This window comes from Mirounga angustirostris, unplaced genomic scaffold, assembly GCF_029215605.1.
Source record: "Mirounga angustirostris isolate CCGP_5_RB_7025 unplaced genomic scaffold, mMirAng1.0.hap1 SCAF_6, whole genome shotgun sequence".
In the NCBI taxonomy this organism is placed as follows: Eukaryota; Metazoa; Chordata; class Mammalia; order Carnivora; family Phocidae; genus Mirounga; species Mirounga angustirostris.
This window is the reverse complement of record NW_026991714.1, coordinates 117989050-118011549: the sequence shown is the minus strand read 5'-3', so window position 1 is coordinate 118011549 and position 22500 is coordinate 117989050. Positions and strand designations below refer to the sequence as shown.

General features: G+C 50.8%; 1 protein-coding gene across 2 annotated transcripts in view; it reads left to right on the top strand.

Annotated features, from left to right (window-relative positions):
* Positions 1-18075, top strand: part of RET (ret proto-oncogene) — a 54792-nt gene extending 36717 nt beyond the window's left edge. For both annotated transcript variants that reach the window (XM_045878376.3, XM_064594976.1), the window contains 10 exons: positions 469-725; positions 3101-3248; positions 4725-4832; positions 5876-6090; positions 6174-6296; positions 8223-8293; positions 9564-9701; positions 10836-10935; positions 12476-12623; positions 13978-18075. In XM_045878376.3, coding sequence (XP_045734332.1) covers positions 469-725; positions 3101-3248; positions 4725-4832; positions 5876-6090; positions 6174-6296; positions 8223-8293; positions 9564-9701; positions 10836-10935; positions 12476-12623; positions 13978-14135 — 1466 coding nt within the window. In that variant the 3' untranslated portion in view covers positions 14136-18075. The remainder of the gene's footprint in view (positions 1-468; positions 726-3100; positions 3249-4724; positions 4833-5875; positions 6091-6173; positions 6297-8222; positions 8294-9563; positions 9702-10835; positions 10936-12475; positions 12624-13977) is intronic.
* The last annotated feature ends 4425 nt before the right edge of the window (positions 18076-22500 follow it).

The following is a 22500-nucleotide window of genomic DNA, read 5'->3' as shown; positions in this document are numbered from 1 at the left end:
AGCCCAAGGACGGTTTTCTTGTATTTGAGTTGTTGCTGCATGATGCTAGGTCGGGAGCCACTTCCCTTCCCTCTCCCAGTTTTGTAGAGAAAATAGAACAGACATCGGGCCCATGGAAGAGGGACTCTGCCTCCCCGCCAGCGCTCGGGGCCCGCTGGCTTCCGTGCGGCCTTCCACGCCTTCCTCCTGATGTGGCGCATACGCTGCCTCTGCCATGTGACCTCGGGCAGGCTGATTACACTCCCTGGGCCTCTTGGCCCTTCTGTAGGAGGGTGACAACCGTCTCCGTAGGGAAAACGTACGGCACCGTGCCTGCCAAGCGGTGGGTGCCGTGTGGGCGTCTCTGTTGCCCTCGCATGCGGGCTCCAGCAGCACTTGCCAGCGGCTCAGGCTGCCAGGGCAGCCCTCCCACGGTGGGCACCGGGGCCCGCCCAGAGCGCCGTCCCTCACGGCCACCCCTGCCCGCAGACCCGCTGTGCGATGAGCTCTGCCGCACAGTGATCGCGGCGGCCGTGCTCTTCTCCTTCATCGTCTCCATGCTGCTCTCCACCTTCTGCATTCACCGCTACCACAAGAATGCCCACAAGCCGCCCGTCGCCTCCGCCGAGATGACTTTCCGCCGGCCGGCCCAGGCCTTCCCAGTCAGCTACTCCTCGTCGGGCGCCCGCCGGCCCTCCTTGGACTCCATGGAGAACCAGGTTTCTGTGGACGCCTTCAAGATCCCGGTGAGGCTCCGAGCAGGGCCTGGGCCTGAGAGGCAGCCGTCCGGAGGCCCTGCAGGGGGCACTGGCCTCGGGCCTGGGGAAGCAGGGAGGTGTGGGGAAGGGCACACGGGGCTCCCTGGTGCTGAGTGTCCTGTAGCACACAAGCGGCTAATGCATCCTCGCCTACCAGGAAGACGCCATGAGCAGCCCCGAGTCTTCGCGGAGCTGCCTTCCAGGGAGGGCAGGCGGGCAGAGGGCTGCAGAGGGCATGGGGCAGTTTAGCAGAGTAGAGAGTGCTAGGTGCTAATTTAGGTGGACTGAGATTTGGGAGGGTGGGCCACGCCATACCTGATAGGAAAGGGTCCTGCAGGTGCCCCAAGGATGGGGGGTCGGTGGGGGGAGAAGCCCTGAGGAAGACTGTGGATTTTATTCTCAGAGGGTGGGGCACTGGGGTTTGGGGGTTCAGTGGAAGAGGCCGATATTTGGCCTTCATTTCTGCAGGCTGCTGTATTGGGGAGTCTATGGGGTGAGTGCAAAAATGGGAGCCCTGTGATGAGGCACTCCTCATCCAGGCAAAAGATGGCAACAGGCAGGGGCTGGGCCAGGGTGGGGAGTTCATTTGGGGAGTGGAGAAAGGGCTACCATGGGGCCTCTGGGCCGGCTGTGGCAGAGGCCGGCCCCAGGACTCTGTAAGCAGCGGGCTGATAGAGCGTGCTGGCCAGAGCCAGCGGGCCTCCAATCCCCCTTCTCCATGCGAGGGCCTGGGCCTGCAGTTACTGTGTGCTCCTTAGAGCCCCCATCCTGCCTAGGCCTCCCCTCAGCCTGCCGTGCTTCTTCTGTGTCCCTGCTGGCAACTGCTAAGGAGCTGGAAGCCAGATTCTAAGAGGGACTGAGGAGAGGTGTGTGTGAACAGAAGCTCCACCTCCAAGGCCTGGCAGGGAACATCGCCCCTTGACAGGTACCTCCAAGCAGAAAGCTCAGGAGTCACCAGGCCTTTGGCAGTACCCAACCAGGGCTGGGAGGTGGCCATGGTTTGTAGGAGGAGCCACCCAAGGGTGCTCACCCCTTAGTGTGGGTCTGGGCCATGGGAGCCATTCCCACATGTGGTAGACACCGCGGCCTCTATCCTAGATTTCCTAGCTCCAGTCGCTCAGCAGACGGGGTCTATGACCCCTGTCCCGGGAAGCATCTCGGCCTCCACAGGAGGCGTCTGGGATGAGCCATTTGATTCCTTTATAAATGCAGGCAGTTTACAGAGAGGTCACAGGAAGGGCAGTGGTGGTGCGTGCTCGAACAAGTGGACACACACCACCCTCAGCCTACGTCAGCTTGGGCCCGCAGCAGAGAAGCCAGAGCCCAGCCTGAGGCCCAAGGGCTACGCTGACCAGCTCTGACGACACGTTACTCAACTGCTTGACCTCAGTTGTCTCTTATATAAAGTAGGGAGAATTTTTAATGTCTTTTAAGAAGATCAAGTCAGTGCTCTCTGCACAGATTTAGCGCAGTTTCCATGTGCAGTGAATGCTTATCCAGTGCAGTGAGGAGGTAAGGACACCAGGCTAACGATGATGTTGTCAACTCTGCCCCCGACTGTGGGTTCCTGGGGAACCTGAGCCAACACCAGGATGCCCAGGAGCTGGCCAGCAGGAGCCTGAGACACGGTGCTGAGAGGAGGCCGCCTCTGCCCACAAGGAGCGCACTCACGCACCTGTATTTGGGTGTTGGAAAGCATGGCTCTGCTCAGCAGCAGAGTAGGCCCAGTGGTGTCATCTGTGGGTCAGGCGAGTCTGGCAGGGTGCATCATAGGAGCACCACCAGGCCACACCCACATCCAGCTGCAGGGAGGCTTGGGGCAGTGGACACCCAGTGCTGGCACAGGAGGGGAGGTTCCAGCATCCCCGGGACAGGCTTTGGCATCCCCAGAGAGTTCAAGGATGTGAGGCCAGGCTGGGGTCTGGGAAGCTGTCCCAGAGTCATCTTGAGTGGGATTTCAGTGGGAACGCAGGGTGGGTAGAGGGAAGAGGCCACACCCATGTGAGCACCCCCTGGGTGCTAAGTAAGCCCTGAACTTCTTGTTTGAGAGACAAGAACATGGGCCGGGGAAGGCTGAGGCCATGTTTGGTAGACCAGGGACAAGCAAGGGTTCAGGCATCCAGAGTCCAGGCCATTCTGTGCCAACAGCTATCTTCCCATAAGGTGTAGGATCCTGCCCAACTGTGGGGTCCTGCCCTTGGTGCAGGGGGATGACCAGTGCCCACTAGGTTACATGGCAGTGGTCTGCACACTGGAGCTTCTCTGCTGGGGGCTCATTTATGGGCCTTGTCTTCTTCCTTTTCTCTTATCCTCACCAACTTTCTCCCTCCTCCTCTTCTTCCCCTTCCTTCAACCCCACATAGGAGGATCCGAAGTGGGAATTCCCTCGGAAGAACTTGGTTCTTGGAAAAACTCTGGGAGAAGGCGAATTTGGAAAAGTGGTTAAGGCAACAGCCTTCCGGCTTAAAGGCAAAGCAGGATACACGACCGTGGCCGTGAAGATGCTGAAAGGTACCTCTCCGGGCAGTGTGAACAGGTGGCTCTGTTGGAGCCCCGAGGGCTGGATAGAGGTACCCTGAAAACCAGGGTGCTGGTAGCCAGCCCGGGGCCTTCTAAAGAGGCCCCCCCTGTTGCTCTTCTTGAGTGGCTGCATTCTAGAGACCACCACCATGGATGACATGGGCCAGGGTAGTCCCTGGAGAAACAGGGCAAGAGGACTTTCCTCACTTGGAAGGTTCTAGAGTGGTGCTGCTTCTGCACCAATGTTGGGTAAAGAGCTGAGTTTTTAAAAAATTAAGAACTGACAGTTTTCCCATCCTAGTCTGCCCCATTCATTCCTCTCAGCCAAGTGCCTCTGGGGTCCTGGTGAAGAAGTCACCTGTAAGGACTGGCCCCTGGCCCCTGGGGCCCTGCCTGGCCTGATCCCCGGTGGCCCCCCACGGATCTGCCCTGCCTCTGTGACCAGTCGTGCCATAAGTCCGGCTCTAAGTGGGCACATACTCACCCAAACACACACTCTCTCACTGGTGTTTCTGAGCTGAGACTGGGTGGACGGCCCTCTGCCATGACTCTGGTTCACATGGACCAAGGGCCCAGTGGCCATGCAGTGGGTACAAGTTGGCAGGTGCACATGAGAATTCTAGTTTAACACTCGGGGCTACACTGTGCAGGGTGATTCTGAATGCTTACCTAGGCCCTCAGACTAGGGTCTCCCCATGCCCCCCTGAGGCCCCAGGCACTAAGGGGTCACAGTGAGACCAGCCCCCAGGCCACCATGTATGGGTCCCAACACCCTCTCCCAGCTGTCCTCTCTCTTCCAGACAAGCGTGCAGCCAGAGGGCGATGTGGTACCGCTTGGCAGGGGGCTGTGGGGCAGCTGCCCTGGGAGGCCTGTGTAGCCACAGCTTCTGACTGCAAATCCCTCCCCTCAGGCATCAGCTCCTGGTGGGAGCCCAAGCACAGCTCTGCCCCACTCAGGATGCATATGCTCAGCGTGGCAGGAGGCCACCTCTGTGAAGTCCCATCACCTTCAGCTTTCTCCAGGGCCTCACCCTCTTGTTGAGTGCTTGGTCAGCAGGTGCTTTAGGACATGGGACAGTCCTCCTACCTTCCAGAAGGACTTGTGAGGACGGTCTCTATGCACTTCTGTCCTTGAAAGATGGCAATTGCAGGGAAATACTGCCACACACACACAGCCTGGTCCAGGAAGGGTTTCCATGGAAAGACTTTCCTGATGCAGAAGTTTGCTCGTCAGAGTTATTATTCCCTGGAGGCAGATGAGGCCACTGTTGACCATCCTACAGGCAAAGACAAGTCCCGAGCAGCAGGGTCCTTGGAGGCCTTGTCTAAACCTGGGTAGGCTGTGTGGGAAGGAGATAACCAGGGTCTGTGCAGACCTAAGATGTAGGTCCGGTGACCCAGGGTGTTCACAGAAGGGGCTTCTAGAAGGGATTGGTTTGCAACTCGCTGTGTTGATGTGCATTTCAGAGAACGCCTCCCCAAGCGAGCTGCGGGACCTGCTGTCAGAGTTCAACCTCCTGAAGCAGGTCAACCACCCGCACGTCATCAAGCTGTACGGGGCCTGCAGCCAGGATGGTAAGGCCGGCCAAGGGGCAGGCAACTGCCCAGTGCAGGCTGAGGGCTCTGGGCTGCCTCATTCTTCCTCCTTCCCCTTCCTTGTCCTCTGTGGCTCCAGCCCCCACCTGGAGCCTGCGTCCTCCCGTGTCAGGGAGAGGACCAGGAGGGGCTGCCGCTGGAGCATTGCATGAGGCCTCTGCTCCGAGCGTGTTCCCTGGGCCTGCTGCAGCTGCTCAGAGGCCTCTAGTGACATCCTGGTTTGTCAGCACCCTGTTCCAGGTGGAGCCCCAGGGCAGGGAGCTCTAGAAACATGATGTGTCCTGGGGACTAGGCGTGCCATGACCTTCAAGTGACCCCAACCCCAGCCCTGCATGGTGAAGGCATTGTCACCATTTCTCACATAAGGACACAGGAGATTGGCCTGGTCTGTGCCACTCGAGGGCCTCTCACCGTGTGTGTGCACGTGTGCACAGATGTGCATGTTGTGAGTACGAGAGGGCAGGGTGCCCCAGGGAGAGGGCAGCAAGGACGTGCTGGTCGGCACCAGCAGGAATCAAGGCTGGGCCTGGGCCAAGACGGCAGCCTCAGAGCTGCTGAAAACAGGGAGCAGGGAGCAGGCACCATGTGAGGCTTCGGATCCTCTGCCTGCATCTGCCGTCCCCAGCCTGTGCTGCAGCAGGGCCGAGGGAGTAGAAAGACATGACATCCTAGCAGCAGGGGCGTGCCTCCCAGGGGAGCACTGAGCACAGTGGCCGCCTGCCATGGGCACCCCAGAACGTTGTACTCATCCACCCAGGGAGCCCGCTTTGGCATGGGCAGCCCAAGGAGAGCAAGCCGTGCAAGAGTGAGCTGGGACTGAAACATGTATTTGTGCTGCGTGAAGCCCAGGCCAATGGCCAGAGCAGGGCTATATCCTTCTGCCCACTTCTGGTAGGGTGCAGAGCCTGTGTGGGGACCTTGCCCCCTCCTCCCATGCTCCCAGAGCTGGCCTGACTTCTGACGGCCCAGGGCTCTGCAGGCAGCCAGCTCACAGCCCCCTCTCACCACCCCCTCCCGCCCAGGGCCACTCTTCCTCATTGTGGAGTATGCCAAGTACGGCTCCCTGCGGGGCTTCCTCCGAGAGAGCCGCAAGGCGGGGCCGGGCTACGTGGGCAGTGGAGGCAGCCGCAGCTCCAGCTACCTGGACAACCCCGAGGAGCGGGCCCTGACCATGGGCGACCTAATCTCCTTCGCCTGGCAGATCTCTCGGGGGATGCGGTACCTGGCGGAGATGAAGGTGTGTGCCGCGCCAGCTGGGGCCCCCACTCCCTGTGATGGGGACCTAGGTTTCAGGGGTCCCTGCTGTTGTCTTCCTCGCAGCTTGTCCATCGGGACTTGGCCGCCAGAAACGTCCTGGTAGCCGAGGGGCGGAAGATGAAGATTTCGGACTTTGGCCTATCCCGAGATGTTTATGAAGAGGATTCCTACGTGAAGAGGAGCAAGGTACCAGGTCCCCGGGGGGTGGCCCAGGGCTCCCGGGCAGAGTGGAGGGCAGGGGGCAGCATTCCCACAGTGGGTGGGGGCAGAGCCCTTAGAACATCGGGGAACAGAGAGCAGAGTCTTAGGGTATGAACTTCTAGCCCTCATCTTCAAATCCTTCCCTGGTTCCTGGGTCCCCAGAGACCCAGCTCAGGGCTCACCCCAGGTCTGTTCCTTCTCTTCCTGAGTGCCACACCCTACCTTTCAGAGCACCTACTAGGGAGCCGGGGCCCCGCAGCGTCTCTTGCTTTTAATCACCACCACTTTTGAAGGTCACCTAGTGCTGCAGAAATGATAGTTGTCTCTGCAGTTGTCCTCTCGCTTCTACAGGATGAAAGTCCCGTTTCCTCTCTGTGTAACTTCAGCTCTTCGCTCAAAGGAGACTGAAGTCAATACACCTGAGTGCGGCAGTCATTCTGGGGCAGGAAGGAATGAACTGCTTTACAGGTGGGGGTTCCCCTGGGCCGGGGGCCTGGGAACCCTTGGCTGGGTGAGTTTGGAAGGCTCACAGAGAGGCCCTGGAGATGGAGTCCAGAGACCCTGTGTAGGGTTCTCGACACTTTCTCCAAACCTCTGAAATAGGTGGTCTGGGGTCCTTCCGCGGAAATCTGCTTCGCTGTGTCGTCCAGTTCCCTGTGGCCCTCCTAACCCTCCTAGTTCTACTGCCCTGTTAGTCACTCCCCTGCAGCCTCCTTGTGACAGAACAGACAGGGTCGTTCAGGAGTCACGGCTGACTGGCCTTCAGAACAGACACTGCTCAAAACAACATACAAAAAGCAACTTGTGTAGACCTCAGATCTGCTGTAAGGGGTCAGGAGAAGGCCCGTGCTGCCACAGGCTGTGAAGATGAGGTTTCGTTTTTTCTGGGGTTTCCGTTGTGACAGGATATCTCAGAACTGCCGAAGGGGAAGTGGAGAGGGGCTGCGTCCCAGCCTGTGCAGGGGTGTGGACAGAGTCTTCCTATTGATGCACCAGTCCCCCAAGAACGGCCCATGTCATGGAGCAGAGAACTACAGGTGTCCAAGCACAAGGCGCCCTAGAGAGCCCGGGCGGCAGGCAGTATTGTTATAAACACATGCCCTAGAAAATCACACTTCATTAAAGATGTAAATCCTAAAGAAGGCTTTTTGAGAGAAAAAGAAATTACGGGACATGTTGCATTAAAATGCAATGCACGCATTTTTGGTTGGTTTGTGTCCTAAGACTTACCTACCTACTTGAGCTGTTTCTCAAGTCGCCTTGGAAAGCATTTGTTAGCTCTGACCCCAGTGCCTCTACAGTGGGGGCACTCTCTCAGAGGAGGCTAACAGAGTTCCAGGATAAAGTGACAGGGGAAAAAGCAGCCCCAAGACATGGAAACAGATTCCTTCCCTCAGGGCTTCTCGGAAAAGACTTTAGTGTGTTGGTTTGCGTCATAAGTCCCCAAGATGGAAACGCTGGAAATTGGTTTCCCAAACTCATTCCCCCTCAGAAATGGGGAGATCTTGCTGGATGGTGTTCTTGGCCCACACGTTGGGCATCACCACTCAGGGTACCCCAGAGCCCTCTGGACCTGTCTGTAGGGAAACCTGGCTTGGGCATGGTCATGATTCCTTGGGTTTCTACTCAGCAGGGATGTGGTGCATGACAAGGACGCCTTGTGTAGCTGTGAGCAGGCCATCTGACTCCCTCTAGCGTCTCAGCCGTGCCTGGGAGCCCCAGATTAGAGTTGCAGCCCCTCTGAGACCATGCTGCCAATTCTGTATCTGGGCGCACTCTGGACGTCGTTACTCAGCGTCCCTCCAGAGCTGGAAATGCCTGGGACATGGCCTCACCCTCCTCCACAACCCCGACCTCTGGTTTCCAGGGTGTCAGAGTGATGTTAATGCCTTTCCTTCATTCCCTGTTTAGGGTCGGATTCCAGTCAAATGGATGGCAATTGAGTCTCTTTTCGATCATATCTACACCACCCAAAGTGATGTGTAAGTGTGGGTGTTGCCTTCCTGGGGTCCAGGTTACATGTATAGTGCGCCATGATGCCTCTCTGGGCAGCTTGGCTGGGGGACAAGTGCCTGTTGGCTTGTACCATCCATCTGCAATGACCAAGCTAAAGGGGCTTCATGTATTCATGCAGCAAATGGCAGGGGCCCACGCAGTGGTTCTGAGAGTCGCAGTGAAATGCGTGAGAGCAGTGAGCAGGTAACTGCAAATTCGCTCGCTGCTCCCCTTCCCAGCCCCTCCCTCTCCTGTCTGGGCATCTTAGTGCCACACAGGCCCAGCCAAACAGTTCCTCTCTGTGGACCTGACTGTGGGCTGGGCTCAGGCAAGGTCCCCTGGGAGTGGAGTGGTCCCCACCCACAGGTAGGGTGGCCTTGAGTGAGTTGCTAGGCCGGTGTGTCCCAAACTGCTCACTAGGGAACCAAAACTTGGCCTTTCAGGTCAAATCACAAGACTTGATAGTTTCCAGAAACACAACAGACTTGTTTCTAAGTGTTCTGCCATCAACAGACATGCATGTCTTGAATAATGTGGGCTGAGGAAAGGCAGTTCCTGAACAATTTTGAACAGCTGTGTTCAGATTACGTAAAGCTGACTGTAGACAGTTGGAAAATGCAGAGATAAGGGTAATGAAGACACTGGAAGTCACTTGGATCCCACTGCCCCTACGTAACTCCTGCAGGTCCCGGCATACATGGGTCTTCTAGTGTTTTCCGTGGTGTGCAGGTATATGCTTTTTATTGCTGTAAGTGGGCTCATGTGATAATGCTGTTTTGTGATACGATTTTGTTCCCACTTCACAGTAAATTTTCCCTCACAGTTAAATATTTTTCTGTGGCAGTGCCTTTTTTCTTCTAAGATTTTTGAAAATTGCCAAGCCCACAGGAAAGGGGAAGGGATTGTGCAGGCAACCCCGTGCCCCGTGGTCTAGGTCCCCGCCCTGCATGCTGCTGACTTGCTCAGCAGCTCTCTGCTGCCTCTGATGCTTTGGCGCATTTTCACGGGGCCAACCAAGTACCCATTGTGGGTGTGGGGTCCGAGCTTGGGCAGCGGCTTGGTGGGGCTTCAGCATCGCAGAGGTGAGCAGGGCAGGCAGACGGCTTCTCCCCACCTCCATTCCACATCCGTCCATACAGTCAGGCCTTGGCTGGCTCTTTGCACCGGGGGCTGATGGGGTCAACAGCTGCTGGGAGGGTGGATGTCTGGTCTGCTGAGCCCAGTACGGCCACTCACTGGTTGTCTCGCCCCTCTTAGGTGGTCCTTCGGTGTCCTGCTGTGGGAGATTGTGACTCTGGGGGGCAACCCCTACCCCGGGATTCCTCCGGAGCGGCTCTTCAACCTTCTGAAGACAGGCTACCGGATGGAGAGGCCCGACAACTGCAGTGAGGAGATGTGAGCAGGCTTTGCTTTGGCCCAGCCTCCCTCAGACACAGACAACATACTCCCTCCCTCCCTGCTCCCGAGCAGCCCTGGGCACCAGGGTGAACCGGGTGGTAGGTAGGAACAGGGCAGAGCATGCCAAGGCAGAAGTCAGAGAACCACCACTGGGCACGACGGCAGATGCTGGGCATCCTGACTCTTGCTGGGGGCTGAGTGAGCTTCCTGGGGTCGGGGGGAGACTTACATGGATGAGAGGGAGTAGGGCCAACAAGAAGTAGTGGGAAGGGTCAAAGGATGCTTCAGGCCCAGGGAGCAGATTAAGCCTGAGGCCTGTCCCCACAGGACCCTTGGGGAGGGGCAGGTGATTCAGGATGACCTTAGGGGTGCATGTTGGGGAGTGCCCACGTGGAGATAGAGAGGTCGGGAGGGGGCAGGCAAAAAGACCTGGCACCACAGCCCAAGAGCGCCAGAGTCTTCACATACGGTGGTTCCAGCAGATGATTCTCAGAGGACGGGCTGAGAACACATAAGAAAGGGGCCATCACTAGCAGAAACATGCTGTCCATTCATCCCACAAAATCTGTTGTGTGCCTGCCATGTGCCTGGCTCAGAGCTAAATGCGGGAGTGCAGGGGTGAGTAGGTGCCATCTCCCTGGATGGCCTGGGCTGGAGGCTGGCTGGCCTAGCACACAGTCACATGGCAGCCCTGGGGGCCCTGCAGCCATGCCAGGGACCCAGGGAAATGAGGAAGTGAGGAAGGCACCAGACAGAGGTATGACTGGCAGAAGTTTTGTTTCTACAACCAGGTCATACTTCATTAGAGTTTGAAAGACCGGTGTTGCTCCCTCAGCCACCATAGTGGGTATGGCATCCCATCAGCTATTTATCAGCATCTCTGAAAGGGAAGTGAAGACAAATCTTTCTCAAGGGAAAGGAGACTCACAAGATGCTGGACCACAGCACTAGGCACCCTAAGCGCCTAGTGACCCCTCAGATCCTGGCCCAGCTCAGAGAAGGATGTCAATGACGCAGAGATGGCTTTGGGGTTTGAGAACAGAGCCCTCTGGGCCCAGGGCACAGTGCTGGGTCGGCTATGATGGGGCAGTCCTAGCTGGGTCCTAACTGCCCATCCGTGCTCCCCACCAGGTACGGTCTAATGCTGCAGTGTTGGAAGCAGGAACCAGACAAGAGGCCAGTGTTTGCTGACATCAGCAAAGACCTGGAGAAGATGATGGTTAAGAACAGAGTGAGTACCTGGAGCCAATTCCTGGTGTCGGCCACCAGCAGCCTGAACGTGGCAGTGGGGGGTTCCCACCTCACCCCAGTTCTATGGAGTTCCAAGTGCAGGGGCAGAGTGAGGCTGTGCAAAGGGAGATGGTCGTGCTGTCCCCCAAGGGCAACTAATGACTGAACCCTTCTCCTTGAACCAGGCCCCTTCTCAAATCATAAACCAAGATTCTTCCCTTTATACTTAGAACTCTCCAGACAGGTGTGGGAGGCAAATATTCCAAGGTCAAAATAATTTTTAGTAAGGGAACATGAGAGGGTAGAGTTGAAGTGGGTATTCTAAACTCAAATGCTGTGAGGGGCCTGATGGGGGGTTGGCAGTGGCTAGGGAGTGGTGGGGACTGTGGCGACCAGGAGCGCACAGCCGCTCTGAAGGATCCCTCACTGTAGCCACACACAATCTAGAGGAATATGAGTGCCAGAGTGTCAGGTCTTCTGAATTTTAAAGGATATTTATGTTAAGTTTTCCAATCTTTAATGTTAATAACTCATTTAAATTTCCAAATGCTCAGTCTGGTCCAAATAAAGCATATCTGGGAGGCTAGATTCAGTCCATGTGCCTCCAGCTTACAACTCTATAAGGTAAATGAGAAAGCCAACAAGTTTCAACTAATATTTATTGAGCAACTGCTGTGTATCATATTCTGTCTCAGATGCTGGAAATACAAGTCAACAACACAGGCACAGATCTTGCTTTCAGGGTTTCATCTTAGCATTGACACATTTACTAAAAGGTGGCATTTCTTCATACACAAAAACTGTGTATGAAGGCTGCTTGTAATAAAACCTAACATCAGTGTACCACTTGGGCCAAGCCTCCAAATCCTGTGAACACAGGGTTACATTAAATAAAAATAACAGGTGATGCCAAGAGAGCCAGCCTTCCTAGAACAGAGCTGAGAAACAGCCAGGAAAACGCTAGAACTGTTCTTGACATATTTAACCAGGGCGGCGGCAGTGGAAGCCTCTGGGAAATCATCAGGCTTAGGAGCTAAAGCTCATAGCAGCATCCTATGCAAAACTCACATCGAGGACTTCAGATTTCCGAGTCCTGACATGCTGTTCTAGACGGTAGGGGTCCTCAGAGGAAAGCTGAAAAGTGTCCAGCAAATCGGAGATGCTTCTTGGCACTCCCACATGAGTAATGGGGCTGCAGTGAGCTCTCTCCCAGAGCCTTGGGTTTGGTAAACAGGCCAGTTCCCCGGCGCTGGGTGTGGTGCCCCCGTCATGCTGCAAGAGGTAGCACTAGGGCAATGAAGGAGCCCATTTCTGCCCCAAGAAGGTGAATTTCTAGGGGAAGCAATAAGGGCTGTGGAGCAGAGCCAGCGAAGCAGAGCCTGGGAGAGGGGGCTCTGTGGCGAGGGCTCAGGTCTCACAGAGAGGCTAGTAAGCCAACATAGGGTGGGACCTAACCAGGGCTTCTGCCTTCACGCGGGAGAGTCAGGGCGCAAGTCTGGTTGTGGCCCACGCCGGGGTGACCGGCTGTCTCTCTCTTCCAGGACTACTTGGACCTGGCCGCGTCCACCCCATCTGACTCCCTGCTTTATGACGACGGCCTCTCGGAGGAGGAGACGCCCCTGGTGGACTGTAATAATGCTCCCCTCCCTCGAGCCCTCCCCTCCACGTGGATTGAAAACAAACTCTATGGTAGAATTTCACATGCATTTACTAGATTCTAGCAACATCGTTCCTCTCTGCACTATCCTTACTCTCTGTAATGCTTTTTAAGAGTGTTTCTGATCTGAATGAAACCAAAGTTCTCCCTGAACCTTTTTATTTGTAAATGTCTGACTTTGCATCCGTTTACATTCGGGCATTTTTGAAACTATGTTTTTTTAAAAGGATGTGAAAATAAGTATAATTACCACACTGCCCGGCTACTTATGATTATGGAGAAGAAAGGGAGCTGGGCAGAACTCTCAGGGGATATTGAGAAGATGATAAATAAGTCGTCTCTGGGGTGGGTATGTATCAAGTCATAGTACTTCTAATTTAACTACTGGGATAAATTTACCCAATCTGGGGAGGCAGTTAATTGAGACAGGAGGAGCCAGCACCACCCTGCCTGCACTGAGGGCACAGCCTGTGGTCACTCCCAGACCCCATCTGGGCGGGCAGGTGGCTCTCAGAGGCCACTTGGTACTAGGGAGCATTGGCCCGCCCGGCCTGAGCCCCGCCCACATGCCCACTATCAGGGAGGACACCTGCAGACTGCTGTTTTCACATCCTTTGCATTACACACTGTCATGACAGTTGTCACTCATGAAGTCAGTGCTAAAAGCTGAAGCAAATGCTTTTGAAAGAACATAGTCTGTGGTGCTGTGGTCTTGCAATGGACAGTAAATATGGTTCTTGCCAAAACTCCTTCTTTTGTCTTTGATTAAATACTTGAAAATTTTTCTGTTTCCTAACTTGATCATTGATTGTTTTTAAATCTTGGAGTTTCAAGCATTTTTCAGCCGAGATTGTTCCTTTTGCATGCCTCCTGAGTCACTGATTCCTTGCTGGCTTTGGGTCTAGCGCTACACACCATTTGTCCTGTCGACGCTGTGGGGCTCGCCCGCGTGCACCCCTGATTTGGAAGATTCTCTCCTCCGTGGTGGGCTTGGATGGAAGACGAGTAGGCTTCTTACATTAGAGAACTTTCTATAGAAGCTTCCCACTGCAGTAAGCCCTTTAATTCAGCAATGCTTTATGCTGTCTTAGAAAAAAGACTTAAACAGGTCAACAAATATTTATATCAGATTTCGGAGTTCGAAGCTCATAAAAAAGGCAAAATTGGTAGTTTCTGTTAAGTTCCAGTTACCAAGAGAACACGTGATCTTTCCCCCAAAACTATAACAGTGTTTTGGAAACCTGGAGCACGAAAGCATTCATGTAATTGGCACAGAAACCAGAAAGTTTGGTTTGAACCTCAAAGGGAGTTTTGCCAAGGCCTTACTGTCTGCACATGAAGTTTTGGTTCTTCAGTGCAGAACAAATGATCTGTTTTCATTTTTAGGCATGTCAGACCCGAACTGGCCTGAAGAGAGTCCTGTACCACTCACGAGAGCTGATGGCACTAACACTGTGTGTCCAAGATATGCAAATGATAGTGTATATGCTAACTGGATGGTTTCACCCTCAGCGGCACAATTAACGGACGCATTTGATAGTTAACATTTCTTTGTGAAAGGTAACGGACTCCCGAGGGGAAGAAACATGCCGAGAACGGAAAGTGTGCCGGCCCCTCCTTTGTGCACTTGACACTTGGCTGGTGATTTTCCCTCCTGGCAGACGTAGCCACTGGACCAGAGTTGCAAGTCCAGCCCTTAGTTAGTCCTTCCTCTTCGGCCCTCGGCAGCACCCTGTGTTGGTCCTTGTTCACCGGCGACAACCACACGTTCTGTGCTCACACACGTGGGTGCCTCACTCACTACCTGAGCTGTTTGATTTTTCTGGTTGCCGCCAAACAGGGCAACAAGATTTAAACATGAAGCACACACACCAGAAGGGCAACAGAAAAAGAAAAAAAAAAAACTGGCCCAAACGACATGTCCTGGCTCAGAACAAGAGCCCAGCAGGGCCTTAGAGTGGGGTCTAAAGCCCCGCCAGGGCTGGGGGGGGATGAGGGGACCTCAGGACAGGCCTCCCCTCAGCATTTGAGATCCTGAGAACGGTTTTTTAGAATCATGGCACCTTTTCTTAGGAAGACATTTGATTTTTACCATGATTTAAATGACTCTTAAATGTAGCACAATGGAGAGATTGGCTGCCATATTTGCGATGTAGAGGGGCAGTGTGAGGGGAGAGGGCTCACCAGACACTTTGGTCCCCATCACTGAGTGATCACAGGCCCCTGACAAGAACAGTGTGAAGGAAAGGGGCGTTTGAGTGGAGTGGCCTCCGGTCCAAGGATTGCTGACAGCAGACTTGGTTGCTGTGAATCCCACTGCTGCCAGCCTTCAGCGCACCGCACGTCCAGGGCCCCAAAAGCAGTGGCTCATCTCACCCAGGAGGAGTGGGTGGGGTTAGTGCTCGGTTTAAAAGGGACAATTCAGCCAGTTATATTAGAAGTAACGCTCACAATGACCGAGGACTGCTGTACCTCTGATTACAGTTCTGATGTGGAAAAGACAATGTTTTGGCTCTCATAGAGCTTGTGTGAAAAGGTACGTGTATCCACTCTTTTCTATGTTTGTAACGTGATGCTGCTCTAGGAGGACATTTTTGTTTACTAGATTCTGACCATGACTCATAAGCTTCTTGTCATTCTTCACTGCTTGTTTGTGGTCACGGACACTCAGCACTCCTCCCATCTTGTGGGGGTGGCTTTTGGGAAGTCCCCAGCAGCTCTTCTTTCTGTAACTTTGCCGGAGAGAGTCAGTTACCAACACCCTGCCTGGTCTTCAGACTTAAAGCATGGTGAGGGACTGACAGTGTCTCGTCCAAATACTGTATCTTATAGGCATTTCACAAAAGCAGTAAAATTAGGGCATTTTTGTAGCTTGGATGAGTATGCATCAGAGCCTCACGGGGTGTGTGTATATGTGTGTGCGCACAAACCCGGAGAGAGAGCTGGAGAAACACTTACTAGAGCGGTAACGTGGCTTTAGTTGAGGCCGTTTTTCAGACACACTGTGGTAAGTTCTTTTAGAAATACCTAGTTGTGGTCAACTTTTGGTTTTCAGATGTGCTTAATGATAGTCTTATTAAATGCAGAAAAAAAGAATAAACTCTCTCAACTTGTTAAAAAAAATACCTACTCAATAAGTGCGAGCTGCCACCATAGGTTTGTTATTGGCAGGGTGAGAATTCCAGGTCTAACTGGCTGACCCAGTGATGGGGAATTAACCCTTGACCAGTTATCTAATTGTCTAATCCTGAGTTTTAAAAGCACTCTCACTTACTAGTCCTATTGGACAATTTTCGTATGCATATACACCGAAGTTACTAGGTATTAAGTATTACTGAGTATTAAGTAGCAATCTGTCCGTTATTAAAATTTGTAAAATCTATTTATGAAAGGTTATTAAACCATACCATGTGAATTTGCTTTTGTAATCAAGGTGACTAAGGAAATAATTTCAGTTATGTAAATAAAATCATGTATCATAAAATGTGTAAACTTCTTTTCTCTTTTTAACTTCCTCGCTGGAAACATCAGGTCTCTAATTTTGAAGTTTCCATGTAAGGATTGAACTATCACAAGGACATCTGTTGTGGTCACCACTGAGGAAGTAACAATGCTCAAAGAACTAGGAGGCACTTGGCGATACCTTTGACTCGTCTTGCACAATATGTGTGTGAATAGGTACATTTAGGGTAACTGTTAAAACTCTTCTAATTCTACCCTTCAGGGAATTCCTTCCTTTATGTTTCCTTCCCAAAATAGAGCAGCAGTTATGTCAAGTTCGGGTCTTTTCGGTTCTCCAGCAAATGTGGTTTATTTCTTGAAGCCAGAGTTGGACAGGTGTATGAGAGAGGATGTAAAATGCATAGTCATGACCGTAGGCCCATTACGGTCAGAGGAAACGTTTTGAACCACTATGAAGGTTAAAAGACTAAGTGCTTCTGTGTATGTCCTGTTGGGTTAGGCAGGCATTCTCTGAACTCCTCCGTGAATGCCTGGCAGGGAGCAGGTGGGCCAGTTGACAAACACAAGTCGTTACCAACATAAATCTGACTTATGGTTGTGTCGTGCAATAGATGCTTAGGGCCCATGTTGTTTTCCCACGGGCATATGTACACACGTGCACACACACACACACACACACACACACGAGCTGCTCCTGGCCCTCAGCACCCATTTCTGCTCTTGGTGTCCTCCTTCAATCTGGATCATAGGAACTGGAAGTAAATGTAATTTCTAGGGTGAACTATTTGTTACATTCTTTTCCTCTGAATGTTTAGAAACCCATGCTGAGAAAAGCCCCTTTTTCAAGAGCATTGAACTTCCATCAGGAGTGTTTGTGTGTTTGGTTTATTTGTCTTAAAAAGCACATTTCTCCACCAACTCCCACAAAGGATGCTTTCCCACCATAAGGCCTGCTTACTTTAAGGGTGGAAATTTAGTTGAAGATAATGTCTGAGAACGGGGCTTGGACAAATACTTCATATATAAAAGAAAATTCAAAGGAAAAGCATAAGCTTCCCCAGTATAAATAAAGCATTTTTCCCCCAGTTAATGGTTTCCTCTCCTCCTTTGAGCATATTCACATGCAGCATATTTAGCAGGTGGCATTTAGGGTCGTTCTAGAAGGTGCCTAAGAAATCCTTACCTCCGTGGCCCCGGAAAGACCTAGCCTTGGTCTGAAGGCCAGTGCAGCAGTCAGGGGGCTTCCTCATCCCTTCGGCATCAAGATATGTGCGGAGCTTATCCGCTGCTCTTGCCCTCATACGAACAGAAAACACCCCTCTCCACTGAGGCCACCTGCTCTGTTCTCATCTCTCCTCCACAGGCAGCAGGCTTGATGACCTTGTTAGAACTGTAGGGATTCACAGGAAGGATTCTTAGCTGACATCATGAAAAATCAGAACCTCTGTGTAGAGCATTTTTCAACGTGGAACCCCTCTCCACGTCTGCAGCCAAGGCCCCATGGGTGGCAGTGTGGCGGCAGGGAGAATACGCTTCATGCCCAGGGTTAAGGGGCACACGCTCTCAGGGCCCAGAAGAAGTCACGGTCAATCTTTGCCACTCAGGTTTTGAGGGCTGTGTTAAGCGATGAGATATTTTTGCAGATGTTTATAGGATGTGGTAAATCACAGGACCTGGCCAACCAACATCTCTCAACGGGAGCCCGGGCCCAGAGTGATGACACGGAGGCCATCGACAGGAATGTGGTGACCACAGGAACATCAGTGTCACAGGGAACTGGGCCAGGCAGCGTGGAAGGAGTCTCAGCCCGAGACCACCCCAAGCACTGCGATGTCAGGAGTTCTGTAGTCCACACCAGGAGGCACCATAATCCTGCATCCTTTCAGAGGACAATGAGCAATTCAAGTTCAAAGTTAGCATGAGCAAGCTAGGTAAGTACATTCCAAAACTAAAAAAACACAAGAACAAAAAAAATTTTTTTGAGAAGGAAATCATTTTGATATTTCATACACAGACAATATTTGCCATGAAAAGAGTCAATTTCGTGAATAAAAATGTGATGTTCGTTTTAAGTGTCCCTGTTTCTGTTTATCTTGGTCAATTTTGTAAACAGTGCCAGAGTAAGCCATACGCTTTTTGGCTGTTCTTATTTCTCACCTCCGCGCCAGTCCTTTTCTGCACCTGTCATTCCCCCGTGGAGGAAAGTCATTCCTGTGTGTCAGAAAGGGTCTAGCCCTGGAGAAGGAAGAATGCAAGGCTGCCTCTTGCTAACTGAGGCAAGGGACTTAGCCCGGAGGACTGCAGGGAGTCCACACGGTACCTGCATCACAGTCCCTGTCCTCAGACGCTTCTCTCAACAACGGCCTATGATGTGCTGCATGTTTTGTGCCTCCTGAGAGTTTTCAAGAGCTTGAAATTTTTCCTGGAGGTTCTGTGCCCACAGGGCCTGGCAGGCCAGGTGCATGCCAAGGGTTTGGGGGACTTCCTAAGTGTGTGGAAAGAAGAGATTATCAGAAATGATTTTTAAGAAAAGGAGTGACACAGGATGCAAGGATTCTAGTCTCTCATAAGATAGTCATTGAAAGAAGTAAAAGAAGTATTGTGGTAGGAAATTGTATTTTTTAAGACAAGTCCAATTACCTATAATCTTTAGTTTCATAGAAATAAGTAAAGACCATCCAAATGAGAATGAGCAGAGGTTACTTATTCTGAACTTGCTATAGTAAGGGAGTCAACCACCATCACTTGCTTTTGACAGAAACTCAAAGACGGGCAGAGGAGAGAAAAGCTTTATAGTAAAAAAAAAAAAAAAAGGAGGTGAGGGAGGGAGACTTCAGGCATGTTGTGATTGGAGGTTGTTGGCATGGGGAAGCTGGAGATTGGCTACCTAGAAGCCGGGCATCTTCTGGGATTTGCTTTGGGAAATACACTTGGCTTTCTCTGGTTGGTCCTGATTTGGAAATAGCAAAAGTGGAGAAATTAACAGTCATTGACCAAGCCCTGACCATTCTGGGCTGGTTCCTGCAGAGGTGTGGGTCAGAGTTTCTCAGTTCACATGTGGGTCTGATCATTGTCTGTTTGCATGTTCAGTCTCTCAGTCCTCCTTTCTGATCATTTTCTTGCTTGTGAGAAGTTGGCAAATTTAGGGAAGTCTAGAAATCCAGATTTTCACCACTTTGTGGTGAGATCGATTGTCCGGTCATCTCCATGGCCAACTGTATCATGAGGTCTTCTCAACCTTTCTGTTGTATCATCATGGGGACCATCTGATGAGGAGGTAGCTGTGCAGAAGCATTTCAGACCCTGGATAGAATACAGTGGACCAGTATCATGACCACTGTAACAAAAATAAGAACAAGAACAATTAATAACCTCTGTAAGATGCTTTGAACCCAGAACCCTAACCCAGGCCAAGAATAAATTCCATATAGGTTATGAGGGTCAACCTTACAGAGCAAGTAGCTTTTGCTGTTAAGGCACTATATAGCCTGCCCCACCTTCCCTGTGTCCCTGATCCAAGTACAATATTAGGAATGGCACATGCCATGACTAACCCACATGAAATTTAGAACAACATAACTGTCTCTTTACAGCTTCTCCAGTGTTGATTTAAGGTAGTAATCAATTTGTGCTGTATGAGCAGTTTCAGGGAGAAAATTAGCTGTTTGGCGTGATGATCTGCAGAGTGTTTGCTTTAGCTTCAACATTGTCTCTTTTTGCATGGTTCTCGAACTTCATAATAGCCACCTTTGTAGTAAACAGAGTGCATATAAAAATTGCTTAACTTGCTGTCCATTTTTGTGGGGGTTCTAGCATCCCAAAGTCGTGTAGTACTCCAAAAGCATATTTCCTATCTATGTATATGTTTACTCTCTAGTCTTTGGCTAGTTAACAAGCTCTAGTAAATGCAATACATTCTGCCATTTGGACGGATTTTACCTCAGGAGAGGACTATATTCTAAAGGAGATCTTCAATTAATGATAGTATATGCTACTTGATAACTTCTAGCTTCAAGAATGATCCATCAGCAAACAGGATTAGCACGGGGCTCTCAATATGAGACTATAATACATGTGAGTAAGGTAAAGAGATCCCAAATTATCTGAGTTAAAATCATCACTAGGCTTCCCTTCTTCTGATAGAGGAAGGAGAGTGCCTGGATTCAGGGTGTTGTAGCAGGAAATAGTACCTGAGAGGGAGAGAGTAATAGAATTTCATAAAAGGTTAATCAGCTGGCTGAGAAGTGCTGTGTTTCCAGTCAATAGTAATGTCTCTACTTCAGGAAGAATCATGAGGTCAAGCAAGGAGCCTGGAACTAGCTCGGCAGAAGCATCAACAAATTTTGTAGCAGAGCACTTACCCTAATACTAGGGGGGTAAGTCTTTACGGCTTGTCAAGGGAAGGCTATAGTAAATGATGGGTTTTGGATAATTCCTATGAAACTCCAAGGGCTTGTCCAGATTGCTCTTGTACAAATAGGCAAAAGGGCTTTCTCTTGTTTCACATGTCTAGGGAAGGAGGCCATTGAGGAGCCACCTGCAGGTTCCAGAAAGCCTGTTCATATTTGAGCTCCCAGAGGAAATACTCTCTTACTAAGAACTTAGTTCATAAAGAGGTATCAAAATCACAGAAAAATTTAGCACCAATTGTCTGCAAAATCTAGTTAAACCTTTAAATCCTCTCAAATGTCATTTTGTGAGGGGTCTACCATAGATTTGAGTAGTTTTTAGTCTATCAGAAGACAATGTTTTCCCCCTTCTAGATGGATCATGCCCTAAATAATAGACTGCATTCTGGCAAAATGGTAATTTATCTTTTGAAATTTTACGACCCTCTTCTTCTAAGGCTGAGGATAAGTAAATGGACTCCTTTTTCTCTGAGCAGAATAGGAGATCATCTACATAGCATGTCATAACAATCACAAGGGAAATGTAGATCATTTAAATCTTGATTAACAACCTGGGAAAAACAGCGGGGCACTTCAGCGAACCCTGGGGGCATGACTGTCCTTCAGGACAGTTGTCCTCCCCAGGTGAAGGCAAGAAAGGTACTGTCATCATTCAAACATATTCAAAAGACAAATATTCTTGTGATTCCATTCACATGAGGTACATAGAGCAGTCAAATTCATAGAGACAGAAAGTAGAATGGTGGTTGCCAGGGGCTGGGAGAAGGAAAAGTAGGAAGTTAGTGTTTACAGGGGAAGAGTTTCAGTGTGGGATGATGAGAAAGTTCTGGAGCTGGATAGTGGAGCTCGCTCTACAACAAAGTGAACGTACCTCATGCCACCAAACTGTATACTTAAAAATGGTTAAAATTATAGGTTTTATGTTACGGAGATTTGCTATTAATATGTACCAAAAGTTATTAACTGTCCTGTTCTAGAATCAAACTGTAAAAAGCTGAGCAGAGATTCACTACAGCCAGTGGCTTCAGCAAGTGACTCACAGGATGATATGTGGGTTAGAAAGTGAAGAATAACAATTCTGTTAATGGCCCTGAGGCCATTCTTTACTGCCAGGATGGGCATATTATAAGGGCAGGGTATGAGAAGACCTTTGGATATAAGGCTTTCAACTATAGGTTTGATCCCTTCCTTTGCTTCTGATTTCAAGGGATATTGAGAAAGTTTGGGTAATGGTTTGGTAGGTTTTCTCTAAACTTCAATAGGTTCTGCTCCAATTATTTTTTTCTATTACGGTAGAATTTTTAGAATGTCAGGTACAGTGTCAAGAAAATTATCTGGGTGTATGTATCAAATATAATGGAGAAGACAAAAGGTATATCCAGAGGAGAATCAACTTGCTTCTGAATAAAAGGATCCTATGGAATCTCACAAATAGTCCCAAGTAGTCTGGTGTGCATTTAGTATCGCAGAATAAGTTTCTCCCTATTACATTTGCAGAGACAATGTCACAGAGCAGGAAGTAATGTTTGTCAATCAAGGGCTCAATGCTTACAGTTACAATCTAGGAAATAGAGAAAATCTGTGGGTTATTTGAAATGCTTACCATCTGCCATATGTTTACTCCCAGGAAAAGATTGAGCATAAGTGGCAGGGTTTAATACAGAAAGAGGAGCACCTGAATCTACCAGAAATTGATAAGGTTGCCATCTAGAGTGGGTAGAATTGACCCCCCCAAAAGATATGTTCAAGTCTGTACTTCCACAGCCTGTGAATTTGACCTTATAAGGGTCTTTGTGGATGCAATCAAGTTAAGATGAAGTCATACTGCATTATGGTGGCCCCTAATCCAATGAGTGGTACTCTTCTAAGAAGAGGGAAGTTTGGACACAAGGAGGACACAGGGGAGAATACCATATGCAGACAGACGCTGGTCTGGAGAGAACCCCAAGCTCAGGTGTGTGAACCAGCTTGAGCAACAGGGTTCTAGGGCCCATGCCAGTGTTCTGTCCTATGATTCTCCGTATGTTAAACAACACTT